Source organism: Pseudorasbora parva, chromosome 4 (assembly GCF_024679245.1).
Source record: "Pseudorasbora parva isolate DD20220531a chromosome 4, ASM2467924v1, whole genome shotgun sequence".
In the NCBI taxonomy this organism is placed as follows: Eukaryota; Metazoa; Chordata; class Actinopteri; order Cypriniformes; family Gobionidae; genus Pseudorasbora; species Pseudorasbora parva.
Window position 1 is genome coordinate 31,627,388 of NC_090175.1, and position 18,150 is coordinate 31,645,537.

An 18,150-nucleotide genomic window follows, 5' to 3' on the forward strand; every position below is an offset into this window, starting at 1 on the left:
TTTAGGAGCGAATTGAATCTGTTTGAAGGTGTGCGCTGATTATATCGTGGCCATTCGCAGCAAAGGGAGTTTGAACAGCTGATGCACTGATGCAAAACAGCTGATGCATCTCAGCGGAGCAGAAACGGCTGATAAGACCAAATAGCGTTAGCAGCGTCTTAAATGCTGTCTGTTTGAAGGTGTGCGCTGTTTATATCGTGGCCATTAGCAGCAAAGGGAGTTTGAACAGCTGATGCACTGATGCAAAACAGCTGATGCATCTCAGCGGAGCAGAAAAGGCTGATAAGACCAAATAGCGTTAGCAGCGGCTTAAATGCTGTCTCTCCATGCCAATTACTGCAATCAGACACAGGTGTTACTCATCAGCACTTGACCTACTTACTCATCGCTGGGCTCTGCTCCCTCTCTCCTGCTACAGACCTCGCAAAACCACGCCCCCTCCGCCAGACGTGCTCACAACGTTTCTGGAACATTAGCCAAGATTCTAAAAAAAATTACCTTGAAATACTCACAATGTTCTATGTGGGATAAACTTGAAACGTCTTTTGAGGATGTTCCCCCAATGTTTCTGGAACGTTAGCCAAGTTTCTAAAAAAAAAAAAATGAACTGTACCATAATGTCCTCAAAACGTTCTCTGTGGGATAAACTAGCGACTAATTTTTAGGACGTGCCCACAACGTTTCTGGAACGTTAGCCAAGATTCTAAAAAAATTTACTTTACCACAACGTCCTAACAACGTTGTCATAAAGTAATTTCACGCTGACCAAATGTTGACTAAATGTCGTCACAACGTACTGTGTTTGTTTGGTATAACCTGGTTGCGATAATTTACAATACAGTGTGTCTCCTTATTTAAATTTCCCAAAAACAATGATATCAAGAAGAGGTGGTTTAATTTCGTGAAAAACCACTTTGATACACTTTCAGAAAAAAAGGTACATTGCTGTCACTGTGGAGGTACTCTTAGGTACAAAACCAAAAAGGTACTAATATGTACCCTTAAGGTACTACTATGCACCTTTAAGGTACTAATACGCACTCTAAAAGTACTGATATGTACCTTTTAAGGTACTAATATGTCCCATTTAGGGGTGACTTTTGTACCTTAGGGTACCGCCCCAGTGACAGCAGTGTACTTTTTTTTCTTCTGACAGTGTAGAGAGCTATGGATCACCACTAACACCCGCCTTTGCAGTGAACATTTTACAAGAGATAGGTTTACAAACTTTTACCTGAAACAACTCGGATTCACTGAATTCACTGGATTCCACTGTTTACATTTACATTTAATCATTTAGCAGACGCTTTTATCCAAAGAGACTTACAAAAAAGGGGAGAGCAATAGAAGCAATGAAACAAGCAAGGCCAACTGTAAGAAGTCTCAGTTAATTAGCACAGTACAAGCATAATTTAGCACATTTTCTTTTCTTTTTTTTGGGACAAACAAACTAACTAATGGATAGTTAAGTGCTATTCTTTATTGGTCAGGTGCAATTGGAAGAGATGTGTCTTAAGATGTTTTTTAAAAATGGCTACAGACTCGGCAGCACGAATTGAGATCAGCAGTTCATTCCACCAGGTGAACAGGAAAATGTCCGTAAGAGTGATTTCATGCCTCTTTGGGATGGAACCACGAGGCGTCGCTCACCCGCAGAACGCAAGCTTCTGGAGGGTGTGTAAGTCTGAGCAAGCGAGTTTAGGTATATTGATGCAGAGCCAGTGGTTGTTTTGTAGGCGAGAACTAGTGCCTTGAATTTGATGCGAGCAGCCGTTGGCAACCAGTGCAGTCTGATGAAGAGAGGCATAACATGAGCTCTCTTCGGCTCCTTAAAGACCACTCTCGCCACTGCATTCTGGATCAGCTGCAAGGGTTTGATAGTGCATGCTGGAAGCCCAGCTAGAAGTGCGTTACAATAGTCCAGTCTGGAGAGAACAAGAGCTTGAACCAGGAGTTGTGCAGCCTGTTCTGATTGGAAGGGTCTAATCTTTCTAATGTTGTATAAAGCAAATCTGCAGGACCGGGCTGTTGTAATGTGGTCAGTGAAGTTTAACTGGTCCTCAATCACAACTCCAAGGTTCCTGGCTGTCCTGGATGGAGTAATGGTTGATGAACCAAGCTGAATGGAGAAATTTTGATGAAGTGCTGGGTTGGTTGAGAAAACAAGTAATTCTGTATTGGCAAGATTGAGTTGAAGGTGATGCTCCTTCATCCAGTCAGAAATGTCTGTCAGACAGGCAGCGATACAAACACTGACTGTAGGATCATCTGGTTGAAATGAGAAGTAGAGTTGAGTGTCATCAGCATAACAGTGATAGGAGAAGCCATGTTTCTGAATGACAGAGCCTAATGATGACATGTAGATGGAGAAGAGAAGTGGTCCAAGCACTGAGCCCTGGGGAACCCCAGTAGCTAGATGATGTGACTTAGACACTTCATCTCTCCATGACACCCTGTAGGACCTACCAGAGAGGTAAGACCTGAACCAATGGAGAGCAGTTCCTGAGATCCCTGTCTTCTTAAGTGTTGACAGGAGGATCTGGTGGTTAACTGTGTCAAAAGCAGCAGACAGATCCAGCAGGATGAGCACTGAGGATTTGGAAACTGCTTTTGCCAGTCTCAGCGCCTCAGTTACCAAGAGCAAGGCAGTCTCAGTCGAATGGCTGCTTTTGAAGCCGGATTGGTTGTTGTCCAGGAGGTTGTTCTGTTCAAGAAACACAGAGAGTTGATTGAACACAACTCGCTCAAGGGTCTTTGCAATGAAAGGCAGAAGGGATACCGCTCGGTAGTTTTCTAAAAGTGCTGGATTCAGAGAGGGTTTCTTAAGCAGTGGGGTTACCCGAGCCTGCTTAAATGCTGTGGGAAAGGTTCCTGTGTGAAGAGAAGTGTTGACAATGTGAGTGAGTGCAGGAGTGATTGAAGAAGGAATGGCCTGAAGGAGGTGAGTGGGTATAGGATCAAGTGGACAGGTAGTAGGGTGATTGGAAAGGATGAGTTTAGAAATATCTGCCTCGGAGAGCGGAGAGAAGGATGGAAGCGTGTTCGTGTTAGTTGTTGAGATGTCCAGAGCGATGTTCACGGAGAACATCAGACAGCCAGGGGGCAGATGGGGTGGGGCGGGCTGGTCTGGATGAAAAGGGGCAAAAACTGTCTAAGGAGGATGTTAGAGTGGAACAAAGAGTGTCAGTAAAACTCTTAGTGTCCAATGCTGAGAACTGAGCAGGTGGAGGGAGTGAAGAGGAAACCATAGTGGATAGGCGAGAGGGAGAGAGGGAGCGTAGATTACGCCGAAAGCTAATCTGTGTAGGAGTGCGTGTTGTATCAGGTGTCAGTATGAGGTTAAGAGTGATGAGAAAGTGGTCTGAGGTGTGTAATGGAGTAACTAAAGTGTTGTCCGTGGAGCAGTTGCGTGTGTAGACAAGGTCTAATTGGTTACCTGATTTGTGAGTAGCCGTAGTAGATACTAACTTAAGGTCAAATGAAGTCAGTAGAGTGCTTAAGTCTGTGGCTAGGTGCTTATCCAGATGGATGTTGAGGTCACCAAGCAGAATCAGAGGAGTGCCATCCTCAGGGAAGCTAGAAAGTAACACATCCAACTCCTCCACAGTTACCAAGGTGACCTGGAGGACAATAGACCACTGCCACATGGATTTTAACAGGGTGAGCAATAGTGATTGATTGTGATTCAAATTAACTGGCCAATAGAGATGGTAATGGATAAAATTTCCAATCATTTGAGATAAGCAAACCAGTACCCCAACCCCTCCCAATAGGCAGAGGGGTGTGTGAAAAAGTTATATTGGTTGAGAGGGCTGCAGGAGTGGCAGTGTCCTCTGGTTTGGTCCAGGTCACAGTTAGGTCCATGAGGCTGAGCTGAGAATGAGTCCTAATAGATGAAATAAAGTCTGCTTTGTTTACAGCAGACTGGCAATTCCAGAGACCAATTGGAATAGAAAGTAAAGTAGCAGAGGATTTTTGTAGACTGCGCAAATTATTAGGATTGCGGCATCTCGCTGTGTTTGTACAGAACTGGATTAAGCACTAAAAAGCTAATTGACAACCAAATTTAGCTGCATTGTGTATGTGGCCAGAGCTATTGTCTTATTATCAAAAGGAGACTATCCCACTTTTAAATGTTGCTTCAATGAAAGGTTCAAATCTTGGGAATTTTTTAATGACAGATAAATAGAATAAATAATGCCAATTTTTTTCTACAGCCTTCTTTGCTTACTAAGGGTGCCAAATATATAAATATATATATAATATTATGTAATTTAATTATGTAAATTAATATAAATCAAAGCCTTTATAATGAAAACCCTTGGTTTTTAGATAGAATGAGCACAATTCTTAACATGCCAAATAAGTAGTAAGTATGGAGCAGTGGAAGGACACAGTCTTTTTTTTAATCAGCTCCATTACTAATCCTGTTTACTTTAAATAATCCTGCTCCTGAGCATATTTGAGTTTCAGATGTTGCTATGATGACAATTATTAGATGAATTTGAAAGAATGGAACAATCCAGGATCATGTTAAATTATCAGTTCTATCCAAATAACTCAGACAAAACCCACATAAAAAAGAAATAGGCCCAGATTAAACATGATGGTACTTTTGTTTTTGGTTAATTATGCAATTTGTGCTGTCTAGGTAAAGGAAGCCATTTTGAATGATGAAATTTACTGTCCTCCGGAGACAGCAGTCCTTCTGGCATCTTACTCTGTTCAGGCCAAGTATGCCGACTACAACAGAGACATCCACAAGCCTGGTTATCTCACCAATGACAGGCTGCTACCACAGAGGTGAGCCATGTAAACTTTGGAGATATTTCTGAAAGCCTTCTCAACAACCCAGAGGAAAGGAAAATCAAACATCTCCTTCTCAACTCACATCTTTCTCCTAGACAGAAATGAGATCAAGTGAACATCAAATTGAGACATAAGGCTCAGTCTCCTGCTTCTCACATGTTTCTCCTGAGACAAAAAATGACATTCTCTCACGTTTGTCTCCTCTAAAGCTTCATAAGAGATCTCGGCTAAATCACTCACTGTGCTCAGATTTTTTTCCTTGGCTAGAGAGACTGGATGGTTCATATTTGTCTCTAAAGTTTCAGAAGAGATCTCAACAACATCACACACTGTGCTAGGTTCCCTTTCGAAAAGGAACTCAAGCTGCGTCAGCTGACGCTACGGGGAATGCCTTCAGCGTGACAGGTGTCTGAAATCGCTATCAAATAACAATCCTACTGACCGTCAGCAGCTGGTGACGTCATCACCATGTGACCAGGAAGTATAAAAGGGCACCGTGCCAACATGACGCTATCCTTTCGTCTTTAGGGACTGTACTGTCTGACTCGTTAGAAAGTCCAGAAAAGCTAAAGATGAAGTGCACGCAAAAGCGTAAAGGCGCCTACAGGAAGTGCGCTGACCCGTGTCCCAGGTTTCTCATGCCTGATGACACGCATACCCTTTGTGTGCTCTGCCTGGGGGAAGAACACACGCGGGAGGTTCTCGAGGGGGCTTCCTGCGCGAACTGCGAGCGTTTTCCTCTGAGGACGCTCCGCTCTCGCCTGGCCTTCTTCTCGAGGGAAGAAGAGACAGCATCTGGGAGCGGTCCTGCTCATCAATCAATCAATCAACTTTATTTATATAGCGCTTTTACAATCACGATTGTGTCAAAGCAGCTTCACAGTGTCAAACAGGATAATATTGCGACAAAATTAGATTTGGCTGTACAGTCGTACTGGAGAAAACAGTGATGTTATCAGCTTATTTTAATTTATCATATAGCGACAATGTTGGCAGATCAGTATTATAGTTTATAGAATTAAATAAGACCTAATTCATGCTGTGGCTGAGCGGCGCCATCTGTCCTGGGGCTCCCAGATGGACCTGGCTCATCGTCTGGAGAGCACAGTGCTCGCAGACAATCAGCCAGGTCGCGAAAGCAGGCTGACGGAGGAGGAGTCGGATGGAGACTCCTCCTCTTCGTCAGCCCTCGCTCTTCCAGTCGATCAGAGGATGGCTGTGGATGAGGGGGATAATGAGGCTGAGGCCGAATCCTCTCAGCCATCCTGCCCCGTGTATGGGGAGCTGCTGGATGTGATGGGGCGCGCGGCACTGAGAGCTAGGGTAGAGGCCCCCCGCCCTGATAGATTGGGCGATCGTATTCTCCCCGACCATAGTCGCCCAGCTCCCGGGAGCCTACCATTCCTCCCCGACCTTCACGAGCAGGTCGTGGGGGCATAGAAGAAACCCTACTCGGCTTGAATCCATCGACATCAGCGTTTTAATTTCGCTGATGTCGAGGAATTGGCCGAGGCAGGGTATGTGTCGATGCCGCCCAGAGACCATTGATCTCGCGTCTGGGCAGCCATCGACACTGAGAGCTCCAGCCCTGCCATCGAAACCTCTAAAGATGACTTCACGTCTTAATTGCAGGGCATACACGTCGGCGGGTCAGGCGGCGGTGGCCTTGCACACAATGTTGGCGTTGCAGGCTTATCAGGCCGACCTGCTGAGGGACCTCGATCAGGGGGAGGGCCTACCCCCTGATGCGATGGCCGAATTGCACCGCACCACGGATCTTTCTCTTTGGGCTGCCAAACAGACAACAGTCGCCATCGGACGGTCGATGGCGGCTATAGTGGCCACGGAGAGGCATCTGTGGCTGAACCTCGTGGACATTGGGGCGAAAGAAAAGGCCTTTCTCTTCGATGCCCCAGTCTCACCCTCTGAGCTTTTCGGCACCTCCGTCGAGGCGGTGGTGGGAAGGTTCAGAGAGGCGAGGGCGCGCTCGGTGGCTTGTAGTACTTGTATCCCGCTGAGGTCTGGAGCGGCGCCCAGGCAGGAGGGTGTCCCTGGCCCGTCGAGATCCGAGGATCATCGGCTGGGCCAGCGTGGTAGCGTGGCCTCTCGTGCGCCCCCTCCGTGGAGGAGCAGGGCGCAGAAGAGGCAGGACACCCGCAACAGGAGCAGGGACATCGGGGAGAAGAACCGCTTCCAGCGCCGGGAAGCGCGGTGAGTCTCCGCCCCTGAGGGCGCAGAGAATGTGATGTTGTGTCCCTTCCTTTTTCCTCTTTCTCCTTGGGCGCGCTTTACATCAGGCCGGGCGGGCCTATTATGAGTGGATGTGAGACTCTGACGGCCTGCCAGGCCGGTGTATGAGAGCGCCCCACCCTCAGGTTAGTGCGCCGAAGCATGCATGTTACATGAAGCGATGAGGCACTGGAAGACAGCGGGTGAGTCCCCTTTTAGGGCAAACATTCTTCTTTTCCCATATGTTTGGACTCTATGCTTCCCTGAGGGATGTTTTGCGGATGTGTAACAGTTTTATCAGCTGGAGTCTGGGCCTGTAGTTCCCCAGTAAAAGTGGCTAGAACGATGTTTGTGATAAACACAGAGTGTTTATGTAGGCTGTACGTTTGCTAGCGTAGCACTGTGGTTTATGAAGGCAAAGGTTTCTCTTCTGGATATGTGTAATATGAGCAGTTGAGGCCACCGCACATGCCCGCAGGCATGGAGCGGCTATGTAAACTGACGTGCGTTCTCCTAGCCGAACTTTTTAGCCATAGTCACCTCTGGGTAGCGTTAGCACCTCTGCTAGTGAAATGTCTAGATGAATATGTGAGGTCAGGCTAGCGGATGAACTGCAGTAAGGTCTGACCCAGCCCTTTTTAGGGCCTTTGTTTTTGGGGTTTTTTACCTGACCGATGCTAATGCATCAAGTTGGCCAAGGCTGTTGGTGGGATGGCGGTGGCGTCTCGCGGTGGCGTGTTGCCCTGGCAAGTTGCCCCGGGCTCCTGTCAGTAGTTCTGCAGGAGCTTTTATCCCTACCCGGCCTCCCCTCAGTTCTTATTCGTTCGGCCAATGCCCACCCCCCTTCTGCATTTGGGGGCTGTTGTTAATGCAGAATGGTGTGTAGCAGAATGGATTGCAACTTTGCCAGTGGTCATTGCACGGGGTAGGCGTCTCTTCGCTTGTGCGCAGTTAGACTGGATTTGCTAACCCCGCCCCCCAGAGCTTAGTGTAGCCGCCACTTCTGGGCGGCCCCTGGCCTTGTTCGGGAGACGGCCGGTTGTGTGTGTTGAATACTTCACCTCTTGCTCTGTGTCTTCTGCTCCACCTTTTAGGGCTCGGGTCGAGCTGTACTTCGCAACCATCGGCCTAGCATGGGTTGATAAGATGCTCCCCTGGAGCCGAAACACTGCCAGGGCTGAATGCCCTGCGCAGACGGCGGACCGTTGGACGACCAGACGGCCGCCCTGGAGGCAGGTGACGTAAGTTGTACTCCCCTTGCTTTAGAGGGTTCAAGGCGTTTATGCTGAGTGCACTGCTGCAGGCATTGTGTTTTAGGTCCACGCTGGTAGGCGCTGCCTGGGAGACTGCGCCGTCGCACAGAGGGCTTCTAAGGGGCGCTGGGGCGGACCGACTATAGAAGGCCGGTTGGCGGGGAGACGCCAGCCGAGGCAGTCCGGGCAGTTAACTCCGGGACAGGTGGTAGGCCTCAGTAAGCCTCCCTGCGAGTGAGATCCTACGTCGTGGCCCATGTGAGCCGGGGAGGGTTTTCCCCAACGATGTCGGCTGCAGCAGAAACCTCGTCAAAAGTAGGCCCCTTACGGCCTCCCTGGGGATGAGTCCCCAGGTGGTGACTGGATGTCCAGTCCTCATCATCCAGCAGACAAGCCACTGTCAGCCCGACTTTGAGGGCTTGCTGGGTTTCAGCAGGCCTTAGATGCCGTCCCCTGAGGGGGTGGCCTAGGGTTCCGACCACTGGGTGACAGGATCTAGGCCTCCTTAGGCCTTCTGGAGGGTGAGCCCCGGTTCCCAGGTCCTGTGACAGTGTGCGTGGTTGCTAGCTGAGGCGGATAGCATGGTCTGCTATCAGGTGCAGGCCTCTTCTGGCCCTCCTGAGATCGTTCTTCGGCCCTGCAGGGTTTTCCGGTGGGATTTGCCATCGGATAAGCGCCGTCTGTCACCAATTTAGGGTTCTGCCATTCGGCAATAGGCCTCTCCAGGCCGCCCTAAAAGACTTGATTATACGTGAGGCATCAAACAGGCCTCCCTGGAGGCGAGCCCCGGGAACACAGTAACTTCCGACGGTTTGCATGGTGGCTGGCAGGTAGCAGGCCTCTCCGGGCCTCCTGAGGGTGAGCCCCCGAGCCTGGACGCTTGGTTGGCCAGTGTATTATGCTGTCAGGCCTCTCTGGGCCTCCTTGGGAAGGGATTCCCGGACCCGGTCTCGGTGACAAGCTAGCCATTAGCATGGGTGGCTTCTGGTGTTTATGGCCTCATGGGCCTCCCTGAGGGACCAGTAAAGCCACCTCCTTGTGGCCTTTAACAGCTAGCATCAACGGTGCCAGGTAGAGGCGCCTTTTGGCCTCGCTGGTGGGGAACGGTTCCCTTGAACGGGAACGCATAACTGGCTTTGTGCTGACAGCTAGCGATTGCCCGCTGTTGGGTCCCGGCCTTAGCCAGGATTACCCAAGGGCGGGCTCATGCCCTAGCACGACGAGACTCCATTTCTGTTGCGCGGTCCCTTCCGGACAGGGACTGGCCAGCCTCCAGCATGGTTTACCTACCAGGCAGGCTTAAGAGCTCCCCTCACTGAGGGTCGTCTGCGAGCTTACAGCCGCCTGAGCCTGATCAGACGGGCAGGCCCCCCTCGGGGCCTCCCGGTTAGATCAGTCCGTAGGCCTGTCCGGCCTCCTGAGCACCCCTGTAATATATGTGTTCAGTAGATCCTAGGATCGAGCAGAAGAGACTCCCCTCGCTGACAAGGGTAAAAAGCACTATGCTGAGTACTGCTCTCCAGGATTCTCGTCTCCGAGTTCAGGTTTGAGGAGGACATTGCCAGCTTGCAGTCCCTCAGTCTGGATGCTCATGAGTAAGAGCAAAGTCCGGAGGCTCTGTTTCTACAGACAGGGTTGGCCAAGCCGGGGTGTCCCACAGAAGTGATGCCAGGTTAGGCCTCCCTGGTGGCGTTCGGTGAAGGGTTTCCCGAATAGTGACTGGCTGGGGTGCCCTCGGGTCCCCTAGCCACATTCCCTTAAGGGACTCCTTCTGTTGAAGTAGTAGGTCCCAGGCCTTTGAGCAAGCCGGGGGTAGGAAACGTCAGATAAAATTTAATAAGGTTCTCTCTTAGGCATATATCTTGGGCTATGACCGTAGGGGGGGAGTGGTTCTGACTTTCTACGAACTCTCGTCCAGGCAGTGTTCACTGCTAGTAAGGGGCATGCACTCCCCTCAGCATGGCGGCGTGGGTATATCGTTCCCCGTAGCGTCAGCTGACGCAGCTCGAGTTCCCTTTCGAAAGGGAACGTCCCCGGTTAGGTATGTAACCTTGGTTCCCTGAGAACAGGGAACGAGACGCTGCGTCAGGTGGCCATGCTTCAAGGTGTGCCTGCCCACAGTCCCTTCAGATGAAGTGAATTGCGTCATGTTGGCACGGTGCCCTTTTATACTTCCTGGCTGCATGGTGATGACGCCACCAGCTGCCGACGGTCAGTAGGATTGTGATTTGATAGCGATTTCAGGCACCTGTCATGCTGAAGGCGTTCCCCGTAGCCTCAGATGACGCAGCGTCTCGTTCCCTGTTCTAAGGGAACCAAGGTTACATACGTAACCGGGGACGATTTGTCTCCTTGGCTAGAGAGACTGGATGGTTCATATTTGTCTCCTCTAATGTTTCAGAAGAGATCTCAGCTACATCACACACTGTGCTCGGATTTGTCTCCTTGGCTAGAGAGACTGGATTGTGCTCATATGTGTCTCGTTTAAAGTTTCAGAAGTGATCTCAACAGTATCACATGCTGTGCTCAGACTTTTCTCCTCAGCTAGATACTCTGGAACTCTCACTTTTGTCACCTCTAAAGTTTCAAAAAAGATCTCAATAACATCACACATTGTGCTCAGAATATTCTCCTTAGTTAAAGACGGATGCACTCTCACATTTGTCAAACAAATGATGTGCCATATGCACATAAACTGTACAGCTTTCTTATTGTATCAACAATTAAACTTATTTACTAAAGTGTTCTAAAACTATAGAGGAGATAAATATGAGAGCTTCAGAGTCTTTAGTTTAGGAGAAAAGCCTGAGCACAGTGTGTTGTTGAGATCTCTTCTAAACTTTAGAGGAGAAAAATGTGAGAGCTTAAGAGTCTTACTGAGAGGAAAAGCATCTGAGCACAGTATGTGATGATGTTGAGACCTCTTATGTATCTTCAGAGAAGACATGTGAGAGTTCCAGTGTTTCTCGCCAAAGGAGAAAAGTCTGAGCACAGTATGTGATGATGTTGAGATCTCTTATGAATCTTCAGAGAAGACGTGTGAGAGCTCCAGTGTTTCTCGCTAAGGAGAAAAGTCTGAGCACAGTGTGTGATGTTGTTGAGATCTATTCTAAAAGTTTAAAGGAGACAAATATGAGAATGTGTGAGAAAAAGGAGACTTAAGCAAAAGTCTCCATTTAATGTTAATGTATCCTCATCCTCATGTCTTGCAGAAATATTTGAATTGTTAAAGGGTTTTTTTTTCCCTCTGGGTAGCTTATATGTGATTCATCCATGCCATTTCAATCAAGCACAATACATGCAAAGAACAAAACAAACTATGTTTACATGCATGCAAAATGGGTTGTACAAGATAAACTATGTAATGTTAAACGAAGAACAAAAAGGTTAAGCAGCAACCATAAAGCACTGGTACACTATAGTATTACATTTGTTATAAAGAAATAATTTATCTAGACTAAACACCATACACTTATCTGATCATTGTTTGGAATAAGCACTGCATATAAATTTTTGGGCACTAAAGATCCATTTTAATGAATAACCCTTGATATTCTAAAACACATAATGCTTTTTGAATGATAGTTTCAGTATTTAAAATATTAGTACAAATTTAAAATGTACGTTTATCCTAAAATCAAATTTAAGACATCCGGGGCTGGTTGAAAAACATCTTAGACTAGTCTTAAAAGGTAGTCAAGAATTATTTTTCCCCCAAGCCTGGTAATAACTTATTTAAGTCAGTTACATAAAAAAGGTAAGTTAATTTCAAATAGGAAAAGTAAGATTGCCCTTTGGTTTACTACTCAATCAACTTTATTTATATAGCGCTTTTACAATCACGATTGTGTCAAAGCAGCTTCACAGTGTCAAACAGGATAATATTGCAACAAAATTAGATTTGGCTGCACAGTCGTTCTGGAGAAAACTGTGATGTTATCAGCTTATTTTCATTAATCATATAGCTACAATGTTGGCATATCAGTATTATAGTTTAGAGAATTAAATAAAACCTATTTCATAAATTTTATTTGTATAATTAGTTGAATAACTTTAATCATAATTTTAGTGTCCCCAACTGAGCAAGCCAAGCCAAAGGCGACAGTGGCAAGGAACCAAAACTCCATCAGGGCATGATGGAGAAAAATAAACCTTGGGAGAAACCAGACTCAGTCGAGGTGCCAGTTCTCCTCTGGCCTATTAACACACCGTGTAAGATTATTATTCTGGCAACCTTAAGGCGGGCGTACACTGTGCGAATTCGGACACTTGGAAGGTCGTGAGATATTGCAGACGCTACGAGTCATTTAATTTGATCATCGCATCAAATCAGCTGGTACACGGCACGACTGTTTGCACCGCGAGCCGGCCGCGATCACACAAGTTTTCATGTAACACAGACACCGGAGCTTTCAATGTTGCTGCTATAGCTTCAGATACAAAAAATAAAGAAAAAAGGTGTGAAAATGATTTGTTGAAAAGCCATTCCTTTTAACCGAAACAACCAGAGGGAGAGAGAAGAGTGCACGTGAGAGAGAGAAAGTGTGTGTGTGTGTGTGTGTGTGTGTGTGTGTGTGTGTGTGTGTGTGTGTGTGTGTGTGTGTGTGTGTGTGTGTGTGTGTGTGTGTGTGTGAACGCAGTATGTGGCAGCCACTGAGCTAATAATAGTCATAGATTGAGCGTATGTGACGTGCTTGTGCATGATTTGGCAATAGGGGACAGCCATATGCTGGTAAAAATCGGGCCGACTCCCCGAACTTTTTAAACATGTTTAAAAATGATCGTAAGGTCGGGACGTGCTCGGCTCGTCTCGTATTTCCTCTCACACGGTGCGAGCCGCGACCATACGAGCATCCACGATGTCCACACGATTTCTCCCGAGAAAAATCGAGTTCGTACGACAGCAAAAATCGCACCGTGTACGCCCGCCTTTACAGGTCAGAAATCATATTAGATTGGAATATTCAAAATTTCAGGGTATCAAGGAAGAGACGGATTTATTTAGTATGGGGCGTCGATTACACAAGAGTATGAATACATGAAAGATCGGAATTATTGTGCCGGAGACGGGTTTCTGAGCTACTTTCCTGCCACTACTACTTAGCATAGTTGCATAGTAACTTGGGAACTTCTTTGACAAAGTTTATGCAGCTGGCACTAGAAGGCAAAGCTGATACCTAAATGAGACATATAAGAGATAATAAGCCCTTAGTATCCTGAGCTTAGGTAAAGCTCTGTCAGAGCCATAGCCTTGTGGACAGCACATCAACAATGAGGCACAGCAGCACCCCAGACTGCATGTGTTCAAGTCCCAGCTAAAGGTATAATTTCCTGCTCCTGTTCCCTTCTCGCCTCTGCATTGTTTCTAGTCGCTTATCATACGGTCCTGTCCATTATAGGTGAAATTTCCCAATGTCACAAAAAAAGCAAGACAATAAGAGAATGCCCATGTTTCTCATTTTGCACTCCTTTTTCTCAGATATTTCTCATGTCTCAGTTGTGTCTACTCTTATTTCTCTAATGGATTTTAGGAGAAACACCTGAGACACTGCTGATACTACAACAAGAGCTAAATAAAAATCTCAATTAATTCTCAGATATTTCTCATGTCTCAGTTGTGTCTACTCTTATTTATCCTAATGGATTTTAGGAGAAACATGGGAAGACAAAGCTGACACCTAATTTAGACAGTAATGAGATTTTCCAAGCTTCTCTCACCACAATCTCAGTTTTGACTCTCTTAAGCCCTATTCGGACGGGATTAGATTAACATGGGGACGTCGGGGTAAAGTCATTTTTACCTCAGGACGTCTGTAATATTAATGGTCAATTCGCATGGGATAAGACATCTCAGTAAAGCTAGCAGAAGTGGGAGGATTAACTCGCTTTACGCACCTCCTTGACGTCATGTGTGTATGACGTTACCGTTATCACGTGAGCAAACACACAACCTGAGCACCAGTCTGAACTCCGTCTCCAATATGTGTGTTTTAATAAACAGTTAGGTCCAGTCTAACAATTCTGATTGGATTGTGTTGGTAATAGACACTTTCCTAGAGCTAAAATAAGTGTTGTGCCTCTAATAAGTGCATTTGATCTTCTTTTTGCTTTAAATGATATGCAGAAAATACTGGACGTTTGCCACAGATTTGTCCCACCACCTACAATGCAACCGAATGTTCAAGCGCCTCCAAGTTTGCAAAATGCGCTTTTTTTTAAACTTTTAAACAGGAAATGATGGAATTTTACCATACATTTTTACAGCAGGTCTATTCAAACGGGATTAGTATTACCCAAGGTCATTCAGACACATTCGGATTAGAATGGCACATTCGGACGGGACTAAAATCACAGAGAACCTCTGGTTATAATTACTTTACCCCCACGTCCCCATGTTAAACTAATCCAGTCCGAATAGGGCTTTAGACACCTCTCATTTGTGTATATATTTGTTTCTCCTAAGGCATTTTAGGAGAAACATCTGATAAACAACTAACACTCAATCAAGAAACATAGGAGAATCATAACTTTGTCTCCTGAGCTTAGAAAAAGCAACCAATGAGCAAACAGTTTTTCCTCTGGGAATATAAATCGAATCTCCTTCACCTGCAAGCTGCCCGATGGGATGTAATGGGATAATAGGGAATATTTTTTTCTCTTTGTCTGCTATGATTATGATTTTATTGTTCAAAATTATATATAAATATAAGCAACTATAGGGGTGTCCAAACCTGCTCCTGAGGGCCACTATCCTGAAGAGATGGTAGCCAGGAAATCAAGGTCTTCAGACTCACTTGAAACTTCCAGGCAGGTGTTTTGTAGTTGGTTGGAGCTAAACTCTGTAGGATATTAGAAATTCCTGATTTACTAAGTAAATGGTAAATGGGCTGCATTTATATAACGCTTTCAAAAGAATCATGGCCAACAAACACCTCATGAACACCTGCTCATGAACATCTTCCGCTTTGTAGCCAACCACTAAACCACATGTTTTCTTGGCACACTTTAGGCCCGTTAGTGCCAATTGGGAATCGTTTAAATGCCATCGTTTAATCGTTTCAAATTGGTGTCTTGAACACGACAATGAGTTCACTGCACTAAATTGGCCCCCAAAGTCACCAGATCTCAACCCAATAGAGCATATTTGGGATGTGGTGGAACAGGAGCTTCATGCTCTTGATGTGCATTCCACAAATCTCCATCAACTGCAAAATGCTATCCTATCAATATGGGCCAACATTTCTACATATATTATATATATATATATATATATATATATATATATATATATATATATATATATATATATATATATATATATATATATATATATATATACACACAGTGGGTACAGAAAGTATTTAGACCCCTTTCAATTTTTCATTTTTTTTTCTCATTAATGTACACACAGCGCACCATTTTGACAGAAAAACACAGAATTGTTTACATTTTTGAATATTTATTAAAAGAGAAAAACTGAAATATCACATGGTCCTAAGTATTCAGACCCTTTGCTGTGACACTCATATATTTAACTCAGGTGCTATCCATTTCTTCTGATTATCAGTGACTACGTTTACATGGACAACAATACTCCGATATTAATCTGATTAAGACAATACTCTGATTAAGAGGCTACCATGTAGACAGCGATTTCTAATTACCTTAATCTGATTAAAGTCATAATCTAACTACACATAAATCGGATTAAGACATGTGGAGTATGCCTATTTTAGTCGCATTATCGGAGACATGTACACACCTTAATCTAACTATTAATGTCATGTCGGAGATTTCGCCGCATTTTGTGACAGGACACACAACGTTACACACACCAGGGAAGTGCAGAGGGGAGGCTTTGTGGGTTGGAGCCTCTGCCCTTTTTGAAAATTAATCAAAAGTGCCCCTTTCAACAATCATCGATAATATTGTGGCCAATAAAACAGAATTGGAATTATAATTAATATAACAACGTGTACAAACCAGAACAAATAGCGGAAAAGTCGCGTTTATCTTTTACGTATCTGTCAGTCTGAAATGTCGTTGCTATGGGCGTGTGTGTTTTACTTGACTGCTCATTGTGAACACTGCGACCTCTCTCTATATTTTTATTTTTATTTTTGTTGTAATAAGTATGCTCATTGTAAAAGTAAAATACAATAAGTTTGTATCTGCAATCGCAAACCAGATGGGTCATTCAGTGAACGCCTGTGGCTCGACGGCAGGAAAAACAATCCAAAGAGTCACGATTTTTAAACCTTTTTCATCATTAATCAAAGCTATTATTCTAAATGTAGGCTGTCAATGAGGAGGAAAGAGGAGCAGTGTCTCTTAAAAAAAACAGAAAGAGGCAATACATAATATTACAAAAATAAATCAACGTAAATGTAGATATAAAATATTATAAAAACGCATGTTTTGTTATACTTCTTAATGTAAAGTAACACTGTCCAACAGCGACACCCGCAGGTGAACTTACAGCAGGTTTCCTGAGCCCATAAAATTAACACACCTGCCAAAGTCACGCTATGATTGGATGTTGGAGAACGTAGCGTGGCATTGGGGACGTAATGACGTGCCATAATCGATCTATGTTCTATCTACAACATGTAAAACGGGAACATGAACGGAGTACTCTAAAAGCAACTCATGTAAACACCTTAATCAGAATATTGTCTTATTTAGAATAAGGTCAATAATTAGATTACTGGTGTCCATGTAAACGTAGTCATTGAGATGGTTCTACACCGTCATTTGAGTCCAGCTGTGTTAGATTATACTGATTGGACTTGATTAGGAAAACCACACACCTGTCTATATTACACAGCTTACAGCTCACAGTGCATGTCAGAGAAAAGAGAATCATGAGGTCAAAGGAACTTCCAGAAGAGCTTAGTGACAGAATTGTGGCAAGGAAAAAATCTGGCCAAAATTCTGCTGCACTTCAGTTTCCTAAGAGCACAGTGGCCTCCATAATCCAAAAATGGAAGACGTTTGGGATGACCAGAACCCTTCCTGGAGCTGGCCGTCTGGCCAGACTGAGCTATCGAGGGAGAAGAGCCTTGGTGAGAGAGGTAAAGAAGAACCCAAAGATCACTGTGGCTGAGCTCCAGAGATGCATTCGGGAGATGGAAGAAAATTGTAGAAAGTCAACCATCACTACAGCCCCCCACCAGTCAGGGCTTTATGGCAGAGTGGCCCGACGGAAGCCTTTCCTAAGTGCAAGATACATGAAAGTTTGCTAAAAAAAAAACCCACCAGTCTAAGATGGTGAGAAATAAGATTATCTTAAAGGGATAGATCAATTTAAAATGAAAATTCTGTCATCCTTTACTCGCTCGAAACAACTTGAGGGTGAGTAAAGGATGACAGAATTTTCATTTTAAAGTGAACTATCCCTTTAAGTACAGTCAATATACAAATATACACACATAAGCTGTGTCCCAAAGTGAAGGGTGCGCACTTCGAAGGCCATGCACTTCGAAGGCCAGGCCAGGCCACGCCAGGTTCACAAAGGGTGAACCGAGGGACAGGGTTGCCAGGTATAAATAATAAAACCCCTTCAATTGTTATTCATAAGTATCGGAATCACACACCAACAACACCCCAAAGCAACAGTAGCCTAAATGCAGCCCCATTCCAGACTTGTCAACAATGAACGAAAGCGCCGTTAATGGCCTAGGCTGTGACAACTGACAGCGGACAATCGCGAGGAGATTTTAAAAAGACAAATTGAGCATATATATAATTTATTTATTTTTTTTATTTTTTTTGAGCTTTCTATTGGGTTTTGACATGCTTCAAAGCCTGCGACGATGGGAGACCGGACCATAAGCATGTAAATCTGTAGCCGGTTAAA

The 18,150-nt window shown here is 45.2% G+C and overlaps 1 protein-coding gene across 1 annotated transcript in view; it reads left to right on the top strand.

Moving 5' to 3' along the window:
- Window positions 1-18,150, top strand: part of LOC137073264 (radixin-like) — a 666,127-nt gene that overhangs the window by 283,346 nt on the left and 364,631 nt on the right. The window contains exon 6 of the mRNA XM_067441577.1: window positions 4,652-4,803. Coding sequence (XP_067297678.1) covers window positions 4,652-4,803 — 152 coding nt within the window. The remainder of the gene's footprint in view (window positions 1-4,651; window positions 4,804-18,150) is intronic.